Source organism: Stigmatopora nigra, chromosome 3 (genome assembly GCF_051989575.1).
Source record: "Stigmatopora nigra isolate UIUO_SnigA chromosome 3, RoL_Snig_1.1, whole genome shotgun sequence".
In the NCBI taxonomy this organism is placed as follows: domain Eukaryota; kingdom Metazoa; phylum Chordata; class Actinopteri; order Syngnathiformes; family Syngnathidae; genus Stigmatopora; species Stigmatopora nigra.
In genome coordinates, this window is record NC_135510.1 from 5138413 (window position 1) to 5153817 (window position 15405).

Below are 15405 nucleotides of genomic sequence, written 5' to 3' on the forward strand. Positions count from 1 at the left end.
ATTGGTTAGGAGCACGCCTTTAATAATGCAGTAGTAGTCATAGTTCCGAAAATATAAAGTGAAGCAATTGCAGGCCATAAAGATATGTCAATTATTACAAATTTCACAAGTAAATGCACTGTCATTACACTGGGGGAGAACAGGGTTGGTTGTCACATTTTTCTCTTTTTAACTCTCTTCATGGCAGTTATTAAAGGACAGCAATTCAAATGTTGACTTAGGGCCTGTTTTGGTCATATATGTACACATTTTTAGACCCATTTGCTATTATTTTATATCTCATTTAATAAATCATGAACTAATACAATCTTCATAAAACCTAAGTAGAAAAAAACACTGGTTACAAGCACAGATAATGATAGAAGTCCAATTCATATAAACGGAGACGACTGGCAACAAACGGTCATGTTACAGAGCAGTTCATATTTATTTGAAAAAAATTGGACATCTATAGCCATAATCTGTTTGCAACTTGAATATAAAATGTCCTTTTCATAGGATGAAAAGTGCTGTGTGCTTATGAGTAAAAATCATTGTTAAAATTTGAATTATTTCCGAAAAATCTTGTGACTTGGTCACGTCAACTGAGCATTAAAAACAACTGTGGTGTCCATTGCTGAAGTCACAAGTCCAGGAAAAGATCTCTGGACCAATCACATTCCTTCTCCTTGAATAGCGATCGATTAGTTGTCACGCCATTCTTTGATTTATCAAACGGTGTTTCTCCATCAGACATCATTTTGTCTTTAGAGAAATCATTTTCCACCTTGAGCTCAGCAGAAGGGAGCGGCACAGTGACAGAGTTGTCCTCTGATTGGCTAAGAGGCTCATTACAAAAGCTCCAGTTGGGTTCAGGTGTCATTTTCCCATTAAGAACATTTCGCTGGATTGCAAACGGTTGCTTCTTGAGTCGTCTTTTTGACGTGAATCTCTTTTGGGTGGTGTGCAAAGAATGTGAAGAGGAAGGACGTGTCCTACAAATGGGAGTAGATTGACAGGATGGGATGAAGTTCCACTGCGCAGAATTCTGATGAGTAATCGCGTCAGGCGTTTTGGTAGCATCTACTTTTTCAATGCCCCTTTGTACCCTCGTGGGCTTCACGTCGTCCTCACGCGGACCCGTTGTGTTTACGCCAAACAGGTCCAAAGAACAATCGTAACCTTCGATTTCTTCATTTGGTGCACTCATGATCGTGCCATTGGCTGAAATCCATCCTGGTGCCTTTTTGTCACTGGTACAAGGTGGAACGCATTGGTTTGTAGTGTAGAAATATTTATCCCCTTCGTTAAAAAATGCGGTTAAACTCTCGGAAAAAGGCATGTCGTCCCAAACTAAAGGACGTGAGACGAGTGAATCGTCCGCTTGTTTGGAGTCGTGACATTTGGAGACCTGTGGAATGGAGTGCTTTAAGATGGGGGTCTGAATCACATTTCTGTCTGGGGAGCAGAGAGAAAATGGTGGCGTGTCAAATAAAGTGCTTTGTTCTTCCTCTTTGGCAGTTGATTTTTGATGATCAGAAGCAGTGAGGGTTTCTTCCTCTTTCTGTTGGCCAGATGAAGTCACAAGTCCCAGGGATTGTTGCCATGGCGGCGTGGGATTGACGCTGCCGTCGCCGTGCTGCGATCTAGAGGGAAAACAAATATCACTGGATTGGATGCTCGCTCAATTGGTTGTCTGAGTTTATTGACAAATACCTTTCCAAAGGGTGGGCGAAAAGTCGCGAAAGGGTGATGTTACTGAAGCTCCCGGCTGGTGAATTTTGAGGAATCCATGGCAAGGCCGTCAGGACCCTTGTGGAATTATCTGCAGATTCAAGCGGATGTTCTATGGCTTCTCGATGGAGGAGTTGGTAGTAGCTAAGGACAGAGCTGACTTCCGGGCCGGTGACTTTAGGGAAAATGAGCTGAGTTGCAATAAACTGCGCCATGTCATTCCCATCAGAAGTACCCCGTTTATAATTGGTTGACCATGGGCAACTTTGTGAATCGGTCACCTGGAATGGATGTTAAAAAAATGTGATGGGAAAATATGACCACTACTGTTTTAATAAAGAGTTTAGAACCCACCTTAATCCCAAAGACAAGATGTCTGCTGACAAAACAATTCTCCACAGCCCTCATTAGTAATTTGGATTGGAGGGATCTTTCCAGTTTTCTACCCGACTTCTCCAATGACCTGTTAAATCACAAACGCAAACTTAAGTCACAAAGAAAAATACTAAATAAATATATGATAAAAGAGTAACCCTTTTTCACGTTCTCACCTTTGAAACAGAGTAGCAGGCATCCCAAAGAAGGGGTTAAGACAGCTGCCAAAAACGGTGACCTCAAATATGCTGGTGTCTCTGGTCACCATCAGTGAAAGACGGTACCTGTACTCCAGGTGTGCTCCCACACATCTGTAGCCACATCTGAAACATTTGAATCTACGGAAGAATAATCACAAGCATGTCAACGTGTAATACCCACCATATGTTAAGAGAATGACACTCCTGTTTCGTAACTTCTATTAGTACCTGGTCCTGTCCAGAGGCTCCTCGTCCATTTTGCAGAAGCAGTTTTTACAGCATGGATAAAACACGTTGGGATCTTGTAATGACAGGACGGTACACTCCACCAGAGCTCGTTGGAACGACATTTTAAATTTAACGCAAAGTCTATCATGCTATCGTCGTGGACTGAACACCCTAAACGTGTTCATCGAGTCTACTACAGAGACTTATCATGAATAAAGTCCGAATTGCGAAAAAGGGAAATTATTTAAAAATTGAGTTTTTGAATTTCCCACCATGACTCCCGATACTAAATGTTATTTTTGAGTTTTCTTCCTTGTGTTCTTCTTGAATGCGGTTCTGCTCGGTGCAAGTTTGCATGTCGCCCTCTATAGGATTTTTCCGTTAACGCGACTACCCATTGAATTGAACGAAGATAGAACAGGGAAAAATACTCACTCGAGATTGAAGATTGGATTGATAGAAACAAATTGAAACATGATTTCAGCATTTCAATCATGCTTGGGAAAAGTACAGATTGTAACACATGATTAATTGATTCAATTTCTGCACAATTTATCCCTATCATGGTCGAGGGGTGCTGGAGCCAAGTAATCGATATCCCTCTCCCCACACCTACCAAATCAGGCAAATGCACCACTATATCCCATCAGTGACTAACACAAGAAGAACAGCCTAATTATATTCTCGCTAATTTAGGTATCTGACAAATAACAACTGCTCCCTTCTTCACATCTGTGGGAGTGAATGAATCATCCTCATTATCTTTGGCCTAATTTGGAAAGCATCAGCAAAAAGATCACCTTACCCCAGTTCTGCACACAATGATGAACTTCACCAAAAATCCCATCTTTACATTTGAATCGCCTGTTTTTCCAGACCGTACTACTCGCCTGTCACTTATACTACCTCTTACTCGGTTGTTCACGTTGTTCTGTCTCTTAATCATTTCGTTCCGCCCGGGTAGCACTGCTAACGCAACTTGTAGCCAAAGGCCAAGTGATGATGTTACACATGAACCCCTTCCACACCAATTAACTAATGACCCGGCGTACTGGATTGGTCCTGAGAGCTGTCACCAGACTAGATTTTTATGCCCAATTATTAACGCAAAGCTTTAAATCTCATTGGATAATAATCTACTAGAGATTTGAAAATGGAAGAATTAAAATGACTGCAGCCTGTGAGGCAGCTAGCTAAACACTAGCAAAGACGCCATCTCCATGCAAAGCCATATCTTCTATGTCTAATTGCAAAACCGGGTAACCTTTTAATGTATTACGTCCCTACTGTCATGACCTTTAGGAAACTACAATAGGAACCAATAAGCTACCCTATGAGGACGACAAGACAGAAAGAACAGTTCAAACAGTATCAGACATATTTGGTAAGGTGAACCATCTTCTGCATGAGATAACACGTGTTTGGGGTCAGCGTGTTCCCGAATGCAACCAGGGGAATTAATCCAGCCAAGAACATCCGGTGTAACAAGGAAGCATGCAAGATTACACAGTGATAGCCAACACTTTGTTTCTTATTGCCGCTGGCCAGGATTAGACCATAACATTGGAAAACAAGGGTGACCAAAAAGAAGCAAAATAATCAAAGGTTGCAAGAGCCAATTTGATTTTTTTTCCATTTTTTTTGGTTAAGCAGAGACTCCAAATCGGGTGTTTACATTTGACTCATTTTTAAATATTACCTCATTGGCTGTCATTGACGGCAATAGACGCCCACTCTCATTTGACCGGAGGGTTGGCAGCGATCATCTGATATATGATGGAGAAAAACTGTGTAAGTATTTAGCGCCATCTGGTGTTAAATTTGAGCAGTGCAACAGAATATTGCGTGAATTTAAGGTTCTTGTGCGGTCCATATTCATATTTTAATAATTTGCTGCAGGCAAAAAAACACTGCTTTTAAGAAACAAAGACTGGCCTAATAACTACATTTATTAAAATATTATAATGAATTTAAATCTGTCTGTAAACAGCATGCATTGATGTGTTAGCCTATTACTTTAGGCAAGCATGTAAATCTCATTATACTTTACTCTTGCCTAAGGCTGAGAAACAATAACAAAAACACAAAAATACACTTAAAAATGACGATACTGTTTGTATGGATAAACAAAAGTACTGTCATGTATAGTATTTAAGAAAATATATGACAGAAAATCTTACCAATGTGGGGCTTCTCTAAGTGGCACTCGTATGACCTGTTTAGGAGACAAAAATGGAATGATTTATTATGCATTATTAACAGGCTAGTTTTCAATGTAATATTCTCATACATCATTTTTTTTTCTATTTGAGGATGAGTAGAGGTGAGGCCACACCTTTGCTCTTCCCTCATTGGCACACAGGCTGCGTGTGGAGGATGAGTGAGACTGCGTGTCTGCATTCAAAGAGAAGCTCTTCATGCTGGACTGAATATTTCCTTTAAAGCCTTTGAATATATACAATATTAACAAAAGCTTTTTTTCCCCATTTGATTCCCTGCAGGCGTTATTGCAATTTTTACAGGACATGTGCAGAAACTCCTTTCTAAACGGCGGGTAAGTCCAATTTTGCATGTATTTCCTATTAGGAATGCAATAGATTTGAGATAAGATTTGATTTATGCATTTATGCATGAAGTTGTTGGCTGATTTAGTAGGACTAATTATGGTGTTTTTGTTGTTGAAGTATATTTGTGTACTCAGGCTTAGTTAGGAATATTGTTGCAATATTTTGACATCATCTGGTCATTATTTACAGTGTTAATAGGGGAAATGCGTTTTAATACTTTAATGAACTATTTAATTTAGTTTAATAAAGTCACTGCCTCCTAATAAACATCTATTGCCATTAATAAGCACTTTTAAATATATTTTTACTATCACTACACTGCAAATACTATACATATTTAGTAGTTAATTAATATTTTGGCCAAAAAATATAAACTATTCATTAATTTCCCCAATTCTCTTTCTCAATAGTTTAGTCATTCGTTTTTTTAAATATCTGTCCATTTCTTGCTTCATTTTTTAAATAAATCTTGCCCCTTATTCAAAATGCACGAGTTGTCTTTATGCAAATAAGACCAAAAAAAGGTTATGGATCAAACAAAGGGTGAGCACACAAGCTAATAGACGAGTTCTCCATGAATATGGAGTGAAGTTTAATCATGGTTATTATTGGGGCTCTGGAATAAATCCTGTGGTTAGAATGTGTGTTTTGCCATTAGTTATACATATCCTAGGCCCTAAAGGCAGAAATGCATCATGATCTGGTACTGGATGTTCATAATTCCTTTGAAATTGTTTTGCAAATTCCAAAGAATCTAACTTGGGGTTAACTTAAATCCTCTGGTTGTTTTGGGGTTTAAATTTGATTTTAATAGGCTTCAGTCATAGGTTCCTAGTTTATGTGTTTGTCTTGAGCCAAAGGAGTACAGTAATCCCTCAAATATCGCGGCTTCAACTTTCGCGGTTTTACTACATTGCAGATTTTTTTGGAAGTTCATAAAAATGTGGAAATCCATGCTGAAACTTGAAAGCAGAAGCCACTCCCCTTTTCTCTACTAGCTAATATAACTCAGCACTGAAGTAGGGATGACCCTACTTCGCAGTTTTTCATTTATCCCGGCCATGTCTGGTCTACATTAACCGTGATAATCGAAGGATTACTGTACCTCTTTTTCATGAAAAGTATCTGTCTTTGTTTAGTTGAGCAGAATGCATCTTCCTCTGGAAAATGGCCACTAGAACGTATCAGGTATCTGGCGAGTTCCAAGTTGGCAACGTCAGTTGCAACGCGTCATGGCCGTGCCCGGAGTTGCCCACCTTCACCACCGCCGCTAAAGTCCGGGTGATCGTTACCTTCATCCTATGCGGGCTGTCGACCTTCTGCAACCTCGCCGTGCTTCGTGCGGCCTACGTAGATGGCAGACGCAAATCTCACGTCCGGGTCCTGATCGTCAACCTGACGCTGGCCGACCTCCTCGTGACGTTCGTGGTGATGCCGGTGGATGCTGCGTGGAACATAACGGTGCAGTGGCTGGCAGGTGACTTGGCCTGCAGGTTTCTGATGTTCCTCAAGCTTCTGGCCATGTACTCGGGCGCATTTGTCACCGTGGTGATCAGCCTGGACCGCCAGTCGGCCATTCTCAACCCGTTGGCCATCAACGAGGCCCGAAAGTGGAACAGGTGCATGCTGGCGGCGGCGTGGACCATGAGTGTCCTGCTGTCTGTTCCTCAGGTCAGCTAAAAAAAAAATCTGGAATACAAGATAATTCAGAGTTGTGAGAATTAATCATGAAATTCAACTCTTAGAAAAACGTGACTGGACGTTTGGTCACTGGTCAAATGTACTTAGATATTGAACTCTCTCTTACATATTAAACTCTTAGATATGACTCTCACTCTTAGATATTAAACTCTCTTAGATATTAAACGATCTTAGATATTAAACGATCTTAGATATTAAACGATCTTAGATATTAAACTCTCTTAGATATTAAACTCTCTCTTAGATATTAAATGCTCTTTCTTAGATATTAAATGCTCTCTCTTAGATATTAAACTCTCGCTTTCATGAATATTATTTTGAGAGCTGGCTTCAACAGTAAACTCTCTGTCACCATTTGACCGGCGACCAAAAGACCGACGACCAAACGTCCGAGCACCTTAGAAAAGCTATCACTTCATTAATGGATAAATTGGGAGTTGGCCATGCGAAAAAAGAAAAAGTTTGACACACCTGCTTCAAATGATTCCGACTCAGATGTTCCTGTTCCACAACGTGACCATCAAGGGTCCCGAGGACTTCACACAGTGCACCACCCGAGGAAGTTTTGGGAGCCACTGGCAGGAGACGACATACAACATGTTCACCTTCATTTGCCTGTTCCTGCTACCCTTGGCTATCATGATCACCTGCTACACCCGGATCTTCATGGAGATCTCTAAACGCCTGAATAAAGATAAGAGTGAGTTTTAAACCAACATTATCAATAGGCAAAACCAGTACCTATTTATGACTCAAACGCTGTTCTTCACCCAGTTTCTTCCACCGAGTTACATTTGCGCTGCTCCAAGAACAACATCCCCAGAGCTCGCATGAGGACCCTAAAAATGAGCGTGGTGATCGTCTTGTCCTTCATCATCTGCTGGACTCCCTACTACCTGCTGGGCTTGTGGTACTGGTTCTTCCCAGATGACCTGGAAGGGAAGGTTTCCCACTCACTCACCCACCTGCTGTTCATCTTCGGCCTGGTCAACGCCTGCCTGGACCCTCTCATCTACGGCCTTTTTACAATTCGCTTCCGCAGGTTCCACCGCGGCTCCCGGGCCGCCATGGACGCGGAAACCAACACAGTGATGACCACGTCTTTCGCCGTTGGCGCCAGCGATGCGTCGATGAAACAGGAGGAGATCTCTGGTTTCGAGGAGGATGCGTTCCCAATGGGAGACGACGCTAACGATAGCGGGATGAATGGAAGTGGCTTCTTAATGACACCTGAGAATGTGCGGAGAACTGGAAATAGAGATTTGGATAGCATCATAGCATTCAGAGGTGAAAATTAATGAAAGAAGGACGTGTTCCCGTTTCCAGATGGAAAATGTACACATTATGAACCATTTCAAGTCCATAAAGACATGGAAAGCCATTCAAACACTTGAATGATGGTCTGAAAATATGGGGGGAAGAAAAATGTTATATTAGTATATGTACAAAGTGTCTCTTACTCTTGTCCTTTCGCCAAGTAAAACTCGCCATAGTAGATCGTGATAAACCATAAATTTCCCTTGCAAATGAAAATATTTCCCCCAATGGAGGAATATTTCATGAAACCTCCCTGACCTTTGTGTTTGAATAATGCGACTCAACTTTTACATATAAGGTCTGTATCTTACCATATATTCCGCTATATTTTCCCTCAATAAACCTGATTTGAGTCCAATTTAGGGCAAAGCCATGCTCATTGTAGCTGAGGCATTGTTATGGATGAGGGGATGGTCTTTGTCATTTGGCCTATGAGTCAGTCCTGATAAAAAGCCAGCCAGCGACCCCCTCGAGGCCTGGCTAATGCTGAATTTGATTTTTTTTTAGTTTAAAGAATGTTGACATCATGCAAAAGATCTGCGTTGCGTTATACGTACTGCTGCAGAGTGCGTGTTCACAAGTGCGCCATGTGTGCGTCAACGAAATGGAATAAGCTGTCCCTGTGAACCATTTTAATTAACAGTGCGACACGTTATGTTTTCGATAGCACACAGACCCTTTGTAACTGCGACACCAACGTGTTTAAGTCTATTAATTGGCCCAAATGGCAGGTTGTTACTTGTTCGGACCGAAATAATTTCCACAACTTTTCCAACATTAATGTGACCTGCAGTTAATTCCATGTACCGTATTTTCACAACTATAAGGCGCACTTAAGTCTTAAATTTTCTCCAAAATAGACAGGGCGCCTTATAATCCAGTGTGCTTTATATATGGGGAAAAAAAATTAAAATGTGTCATTCGTTGACGGTGCGCCTTTAAATGCAGTGCGCCTTATAGTCGTGAAATTAGGATACTTTTCATTTTTCCACTCTATTGTCTGAAATGAAATCTGACAGATTCATTTCCACTAGGAGTAGTTTTTCTAACCCATTCCTGAACAAATTATCATTTACTTTTATCCCGCTTCGAAGGCATTTATTAACATTTATTGTCTGCCATTGATGGGGCTAGACATCCAATCCATGTTGACTAAGTGGAGCAACTGAACTGTCCCTGAAAGGGTTAAGACAAATTCTCACTCTATTTGTGAAAGATCACACCATAAAAATAACAGTAAAAATTATTTGAATGTTAACTTGTACAATCCGTACATAGACAACAAAATACTAAGTTCTGATTTATTAGAGAACCTTACTGGACCTTAACACTTCTACATTGTGGTGGCAAACCTCAGTCGCTTCCATGTCTGTGTTATTGATTTGTGTCTTTCCTCCATTGACAGGGCTCTATAAATAAAAACAACACAAATATTGAACATGTTCAACAATGAGAAAATAACAGTAAATGACGGAGAGATAAATCCTGCAAACCTTTGTTGGAAATACAAGTTGCAGGCTTCTTCTCCAGTCACGTTTGGCTTTTGTTGCCATGGAGATTCAGAATGGGAGAGAACATAGGGTCTGGTGGCGTCGTGATCCTCGAAACGTAGCATTAGAAGTCGAGACTGACTTGGATCATCTTGGGACGACTCATTGCTAGGCGAGGGCTCCTCGGCAGCTGGAGAAGATGCGCAAAACTTAGCCATCATACTTAACCTTCCTTTTGTCATAGAATGATTGATAAAGAAAGATGAATTTTCCTTGTACCACATATGAAGAGGACATGCTGTTTGACATTCAGAGCATAGATGGGATTGCAGGGATTTGCCAGCACATGATGAGCCGGAAGATACAAGTCGCACACGGTGGCTTTGTTGACAACATCGTGCAGGAACATTTTGCCGTTGCGGCACAGCACCAGAGACTTCCCCGAGAACCAGAATACAACAAAGTATTGCAAGAGTTTCAACAGACATTTCTGCTGCTTTGACTCATTGGCTCCAGTTGACGGCAATACATGTGCTGACTTGGCGGTTACATTGGCTCATTATCTATTCACTCATCGGCACGTAACACACATTGATCATTAAGACGTTAATTTAGTAGCATAACTGATTTCATCAATTGGGGGGAATTAAATATGCCTACAGTTTTGGCACAGGGTGAATAACGTAGGTGGTCAAATTCTAATAAAGTTTAACTCATTCACTGCCACTGATAGTGATTACCTGGGAGGGTTGGCAGGAATAATTCAATGAAATGGGTTGGGTGTCTATCCCCATCAATTGCAGCCAATATTAATAATTAGTTGTTTCATTACCAAGCCTTGCAGGAATGGCACCGACGCAATTACAATTGGGAGATCACTGCTGTCTTTTGGCCTGTGTATGAAATAAGAGATGGAGAATTAGGACTTTTTTTGAACATTACTTACAGTGGAAATAATATCCAATAATCCAAAATATTCCATGGCACCTTTTAACAATTAAACTTGTATGCCTCTACTTACAAATACTTCGATTTATAGATGCTTCAAGTTACGAAACACTGATATGTAAATTATTGTTCCTAAACACTAAATTACAAAACATCAAACCGCAAAATCCAAGTTACAAAACCAATTCATTTTGTAAGTAGAGGTACCATTACATCAACTCCAAAGTAATGTGCTATAGGGAATAAGTGACCGCATAACCTTGACGAGAGCTGCTCAGTATCGGTGGCGAGTCCTCGCTCCGTGCTCACGACATGGACGGCGCCACTCTCGCAAAGCGTGACAAGGTGGACTTCACCTGAGGCTAACGTCTGACTGTTATCGGCGCACGCAGGCCAATAATCGACAAAGTGCAGCCTGAGGAAGGGGCTGTCTGTTGATACTCCTGAAATGGGCAATGGCGAGCCTGCGGGAGAGAAACATTAGGAGTGTGACTCAAACCTCATCTACGCTAAATTGAGGGTCTAAGACAATTAACAATAAAGTCGCGTAGACATTTTTCATTGCATGAAATGACTCAGCCTCATTATAGTGTTTTGGCTGAGTTTCTCTGAGAGAAATGCTAAATATATCTTTCAGTCACGCTATACTAAAATGTGCATCTGATATCAGAGCTGTAGGCACTTTTTATTTTCATTTTTTTTAAAGGCAGCTGGTTCACATAACTATTTTCATATATCATAGCTACTGTCATCTCATTTTCTGAACCGTTTTATCCTCACAAGGGTCGCGGGGGGTGCTGGAGCCTATCCCAGCTGACTTCGGGCCAAAGGCTGGGGGCACCCTGAATTGGAAGCTAGCCAATCGCAGGGCACAAGGAGACAAACAACCATTCACGCTCGCACTCATACCTAAAGGCAATTTAGAGCGTCCAATCATCCCACCATGCATGTCTTAGGACTTTGGGAGGAAACTGGAGTACCCAGAGAAAACCCACACAGGCCCAGGGGTGAACATGCAAACTCCACACAGGTAGACCGACCTGGATTTGACCTGTCAATATTGAAACTGTGGATTTTTAAAGCAACTGTGATTTGTCTATCAACGTCAATGGCAGCCAATGAGATAATGATTTAGATACTAACTCGATAGTCTGTCCCAAACACACAGCAGTCCGTTGGTGAGGCCAAGTGCAATAAAACGGGTGCACGAACTGACAGCTGAGCACACGATTTCAGACGCGTTGGGCCACAGGATCAACGGTGTCGGTTCTGGATCTGCTCTAAAACAGAAGAGGTTCAACATGTGACTGATGGACGCTTTTGGTATAAACAAATCAAGTCCCGCCCCGACCTAGTTTGCCCTTTGCCGTTTTAGACAACAGCAGGTAGAGTAGATTGTGACTTCCGGTCCACCAAAAACAGACAGAAAGAGGTGATCCTGTAAAACAACCCCAATTTTGAAAATGCATATTAATGAGAAATCAATGTTTTAAACTCACAGATGAAAAATATGAACTAGAACAGCATTAAACTAGACATGCTTGAAATTTTCTACAAAGAATATTCAACAATAAAAGGGGACAAACCTGTTTTTGCTTTATTTTTTCCATAAGATTGACCACAGCGCATAAGAAAGTGTGGAGTGCAGTGTCTGGAAAAACAAAAACAAAAGACAGCACACTAGTACAAAGATTCTTGCATTTGAAAACTTTACATAAAGTTTACTCTACCTGGCTGGCTCACTTGTGTCATCCAAAACTAAAAAGTTCGACAATATATTGGGAAGTGTTGTCGTGATTGCTGCTATATATAAAAGAAAGGAAGTTGGGTAAATGTCTTCATTCAGATTTTGCTTTGCAAACTAGTCCATTGTGTTGAATATTTGACACTACCAGTTGATGGATTGACTCGATTCACCCGGACAGAAGCAGACCATTTCAAGTTTGCAGAAATTTTGGGATCCTGCAAAAAACAAAACAAAAAAAAAACACATGTAACATAAAATCAAGCATTGTGCCTTTCAATCTTAAAGAGACATAATTTAAATATGGTATTTAGATGTTGAAATCTATATGATTGTTTGTAGTACAATATAAAAATCTTTCAAAATTAATTTAGCTTTCCAAATCAATTAGCCAATAATAATTCATTTTTTTATCATGACAGCAAATTTCCTTGGAATATCTTTTCTTATTTGCACCTTAAATAAAACTTGCATTTAAAAATATTTCAGTTTATTCATGTGTGACCATAAAAAGTGAGAAAATATACAAAAAAGATACACAAAAATATACATTCACACTGTCTGACTATACCTATATATTAAACAATTTGACAAATAATGTTTATTACAGGATATATTACAATACTACATTATACTACCTTTAACTCTCTCAGCCAGTCTTGTGTGGGAAAATAATATATTTCAAGCCAAATGTCACTGTTGTCTGATAGGAAAAAATAGAATGAATGTTTAAATGCAAGCTGAATGCCAATTTCAGAACCAAATGGAAAAAGTTCACCTAAAAACAATCGCCATACTTACACCTCATTATTAGAGCTCCATGTTCACCTCCTTTACATAAATCAAACTCCAAGCAAACACTCCTCTTGCTAACATCATCCTGATCCGAGAGAGAGAGAGAGAGAGAGAGAGAGAGAGAGAGAGAGAGAGAGAGAGAGAGAGAGAGAGAGAAACACCTCAAATTTTGTACAATGTGTATTTTCAGTGACCTTATCATTTTTCCCCCTGCAAAACTCACCATCATGTTAATAACACTGAAACACTGAATGGCCTCTACATTATACACAAAGACTCTGGCAACCCCTGCAGCGAGAGACCACAAATGCAATTTTGGTGATGTGAAATATGGAGGCACAATTGGTCAAATTTGAGCTGTCTCGAGATCATCTAATAATAGGAAAATCCCTGATGCATGAAGTACAGACCCATGTCATCAAGTGTAGCCAGCAGATAGACAGTCCCACCGATGCAAGCCATGTGAATGGAAGTAATCTCTATCCTCTCCTGCAGCCACTCAGCTTCACAGCTCAGAGTATTTGCCGACCACACCGATAAGCCTTTGGAGTGACCGAGGCTCAGGTACAGTCCATCATCTGAACACGCCAGGCAATTGGTGTTCTCCGGAACCTACAGGATAACACAAGATGCACAGAAAGAGGCTATAAACTGAGAAGTGATTGAAAAGACACAAATATAAACAGTTCGGTGTACATTTTTCAACAACAAAAAAATCCACATTAACTCGTCGGGTGCCATTGATGGAGGTGCATGTCCAATCATGTTCATCCCACTCATGTGTTTATGACTAGTAAAGGTCCAATCAACTGTGAGGATTGGCAGTGAGTGAATGTCTAAGGCAATTAAGTTACTCAGCTTTATAGTACATAACCACAAATTTTCCTTTTGAGATGTCCATGACAAAAGGAGTAGGGAATTTGTCCTCAACAACAACAATAACAAGACCAAAGGAAAGTGAGATTTTGAGTCATCCCACCACTTGATAAAAACAGTAATTAATGACAGCACACAAATATAGAGCGATAAAACCCAAAGAACAAAGTGAGTATCATCCAAAGTGCTTATCGAGAGCTTTTTCTCGTACACTGAGGACCCTCCAAACACAAAAAATTAACAATTCTTGAATTATCTCCACTGCTTAATTATAAAAGAACTTTAAGGAGTTTAGGTTGTTTGAAAATACCTCTGTGATACTGGTCAAGTGCAATGTTGGTGGTTTCTTGATGAATGTCCTCACACTGCCAACAGACGTCATTTCCGACTCTGTTGAACCTTTTCGGTTATACATGGACAAACCTAATGGAGACAAACTCATTAGATAATGAATAAGTGCTTCAACATTTATACGACACACATTTACGAAACGCATTGTCTTCCATTCAAGGAACTGGACGTCCAATTTATTATTAGAGGATATTACAGTGCTGTAAATGGCACTGAATTATGATCTCTAAACTGAAATGAAATTGGACTTGTATTGTTGTCAATGGCACCAAATGACACTATGAAGTTTTCAGTCACTTTAATTGTGTAAAATTTGTATTAATTTGTTTCATTTAATGAAACATTAATATTTCAAAATTAAAGAGATAAAATATTGAAAACAATTATATAATCTTAATTCAGATTTTGTTTCCATGCATCGACATAACATTTTAGATCATATAAACAAGTTCTATATGCGAGTGCTAGATTTTATATTTTTTGATATTTAAATGTTTTAATATTATGACCAAAAAAGTCACTAAAAAGAGTTAAGATGCACAACTTGAAATATTAGTGTAAGCAAACGTAGCTAGCTAAGTTAGATGCTGCTAATTTAGGATAAAAGTGACGACATATTTTAATACGCTTGCCAATTTAAAACAATTACGAAGCGATCGTTAACTTACCAATTTGTAGTTTGTAAAAGAGAGTTGAAAATACGTGCTTGTAGTATCGGGGCGACGCTTTATCAAACAATCATACGGAATTAAATGTTGCATGCTTGTCACTGACGTCATGACAACAACGCTTCCATGGAAACGGCGAGATTATGGGATGCTGTCGGGATGAGAAAGGGGCGGTGCCAAAAATGGGTTAGTTCTTGACATCAGATCCACAACAACACGTTTACGTTCGTTTTTAGTATCTTGTCACTGAAATAACTGATTAAAAATGTTTTTGAGAATGATACCATACACCTCAATCTCCCAAAACTTTCGATTTTGGGGTAGAACTGTGGTGTACACATCCTTAAAAATCCTTATGACATTTAAAAGGTATAGAAGTTCCATTTGAGTTGGGAGATCTGGCATCAAAACATTTTTGCCTCACGAATAAAA

General features: G+C 39.9%; 3 protein-coding genes across 18 annotated transcripts; 1 reads left to right on the forward strand and 2 right to left on the reverse strand.

Moving 5' to 3' along the window:
- Position 1: 1 nt before the first annotated feature.
- On the reverse strand, positions 2–4175 carry ddias (DNA damage-induced apoptosis suppressor). Of its 3 annotated transcripts, XM_077714065.1 has the most exons (6): positions 3322–4173; positions 2517–3248; positions 2265–2426; positions 2068–2176; positions 1696–1994; positions 2–1625 (listed from the first exon to the last, which is right to left on the reverse strand). In XM_077714065.1, the coding sequence occupies exons 2-6, from the start codon at positions 2636–2638 to the stop codon at positions 623–625; spliced, it is 1695 nt and encodes a 564-aa protein (XP_077570191.1). In that variant the 5' UTR covers positions 2639–3248; positions 3322–4173; the 3' UTR covers positions 2–622. The 3 variants fall into 3 exon arrangements, with proteins under 3 accessions (XP_077570191.1, XP_077570192.1, XP_077570190.1); XM_077714066.1 differs by having other exon boundaries at positions 2373–2426; positions 2517–4175; XM_077714064.1 differs by having other exon boundaries at positions 2517–4173.
- A 41-nt stretch (positions 4176–4216) lies between these two features.
- Positions 4217–15363, reverse strand: wdr93 (WD repeat domain 93). Of its 14 annotated transcripts, XM_077714074.1 has the most exons (24): positions 14974–15363; positions 14265–14377; positions 13489–13690; positions 13302–13366; positions 13085–13163; positions 12922–12986; positions 12432–12501; positions 12270–12342; positions 12126–12190; positions 11891–11977; positions 11683–11814; positions 10799–11003; positions 10424–10484; positions 9871–10027; positions 9595–9781; positions 9454–9510; positions 7526–8032; positions 7432–7468; positions 7254–7359; positions 6376–6772; positions 6189–6275; positions 4807–4910; positions 4697–4731; positions 4217–4282 (listed from the first exon to the last, which is right to left on the reverse strand). In XM_077714074.1, exons 2-17 carry the CDS (start codon positions 14367–14369, stop codon positions 8005–8007), a joined length of 1638 nt encoding a protein of 545 aa, XP_077570200.1. In that variant the 5' UTR covers positions 14370–14377; positions 14974–15363; the 3' UTR covers positions 4217–4282; positions 4697–4731; positions 4807–4910; positions 6189–6275; positions 6376–6772; positions 7254–7359; positions 7432–7468; positions 7526–8004. The 14 variants fall into 14 exon arrangements, with proteins under 14 accessions (XP_077570200.1, XP_077570204.1, XP_077570205.1 ...); XM_077714078.1 differs by having other exon boundaries at positions 4807–6772; positions 7526–7716; positions 7812–8032; XM_077714079.1 differs by having other exon boundaries at positions 4807–6772; positions 7526–7623; positions 7750–8032.
- LOC144194775 (putative gonadotropin-releasing hormone II receptor) lies at positions 4823–10205 on the forward strand. Its single transcript, XM_077714085.1, has 4 exons — positions 4823–5070; positions 6223–6754; positions 7280–7484; positions 7559–10205. Exons 2-4 carry the CDS (start codon positions 6251–6253, stop codon positions 8080–8082), a joined length of 1233 nt encoding a protein of 410 aa, XP_077570211.1. The 5' UTR covers positions 4823–5070; positions 6223–6250; the 3' UTR covers positions 8083–10205.
- Positions 15364–15405: the final 42 nt, after the last annotated feature.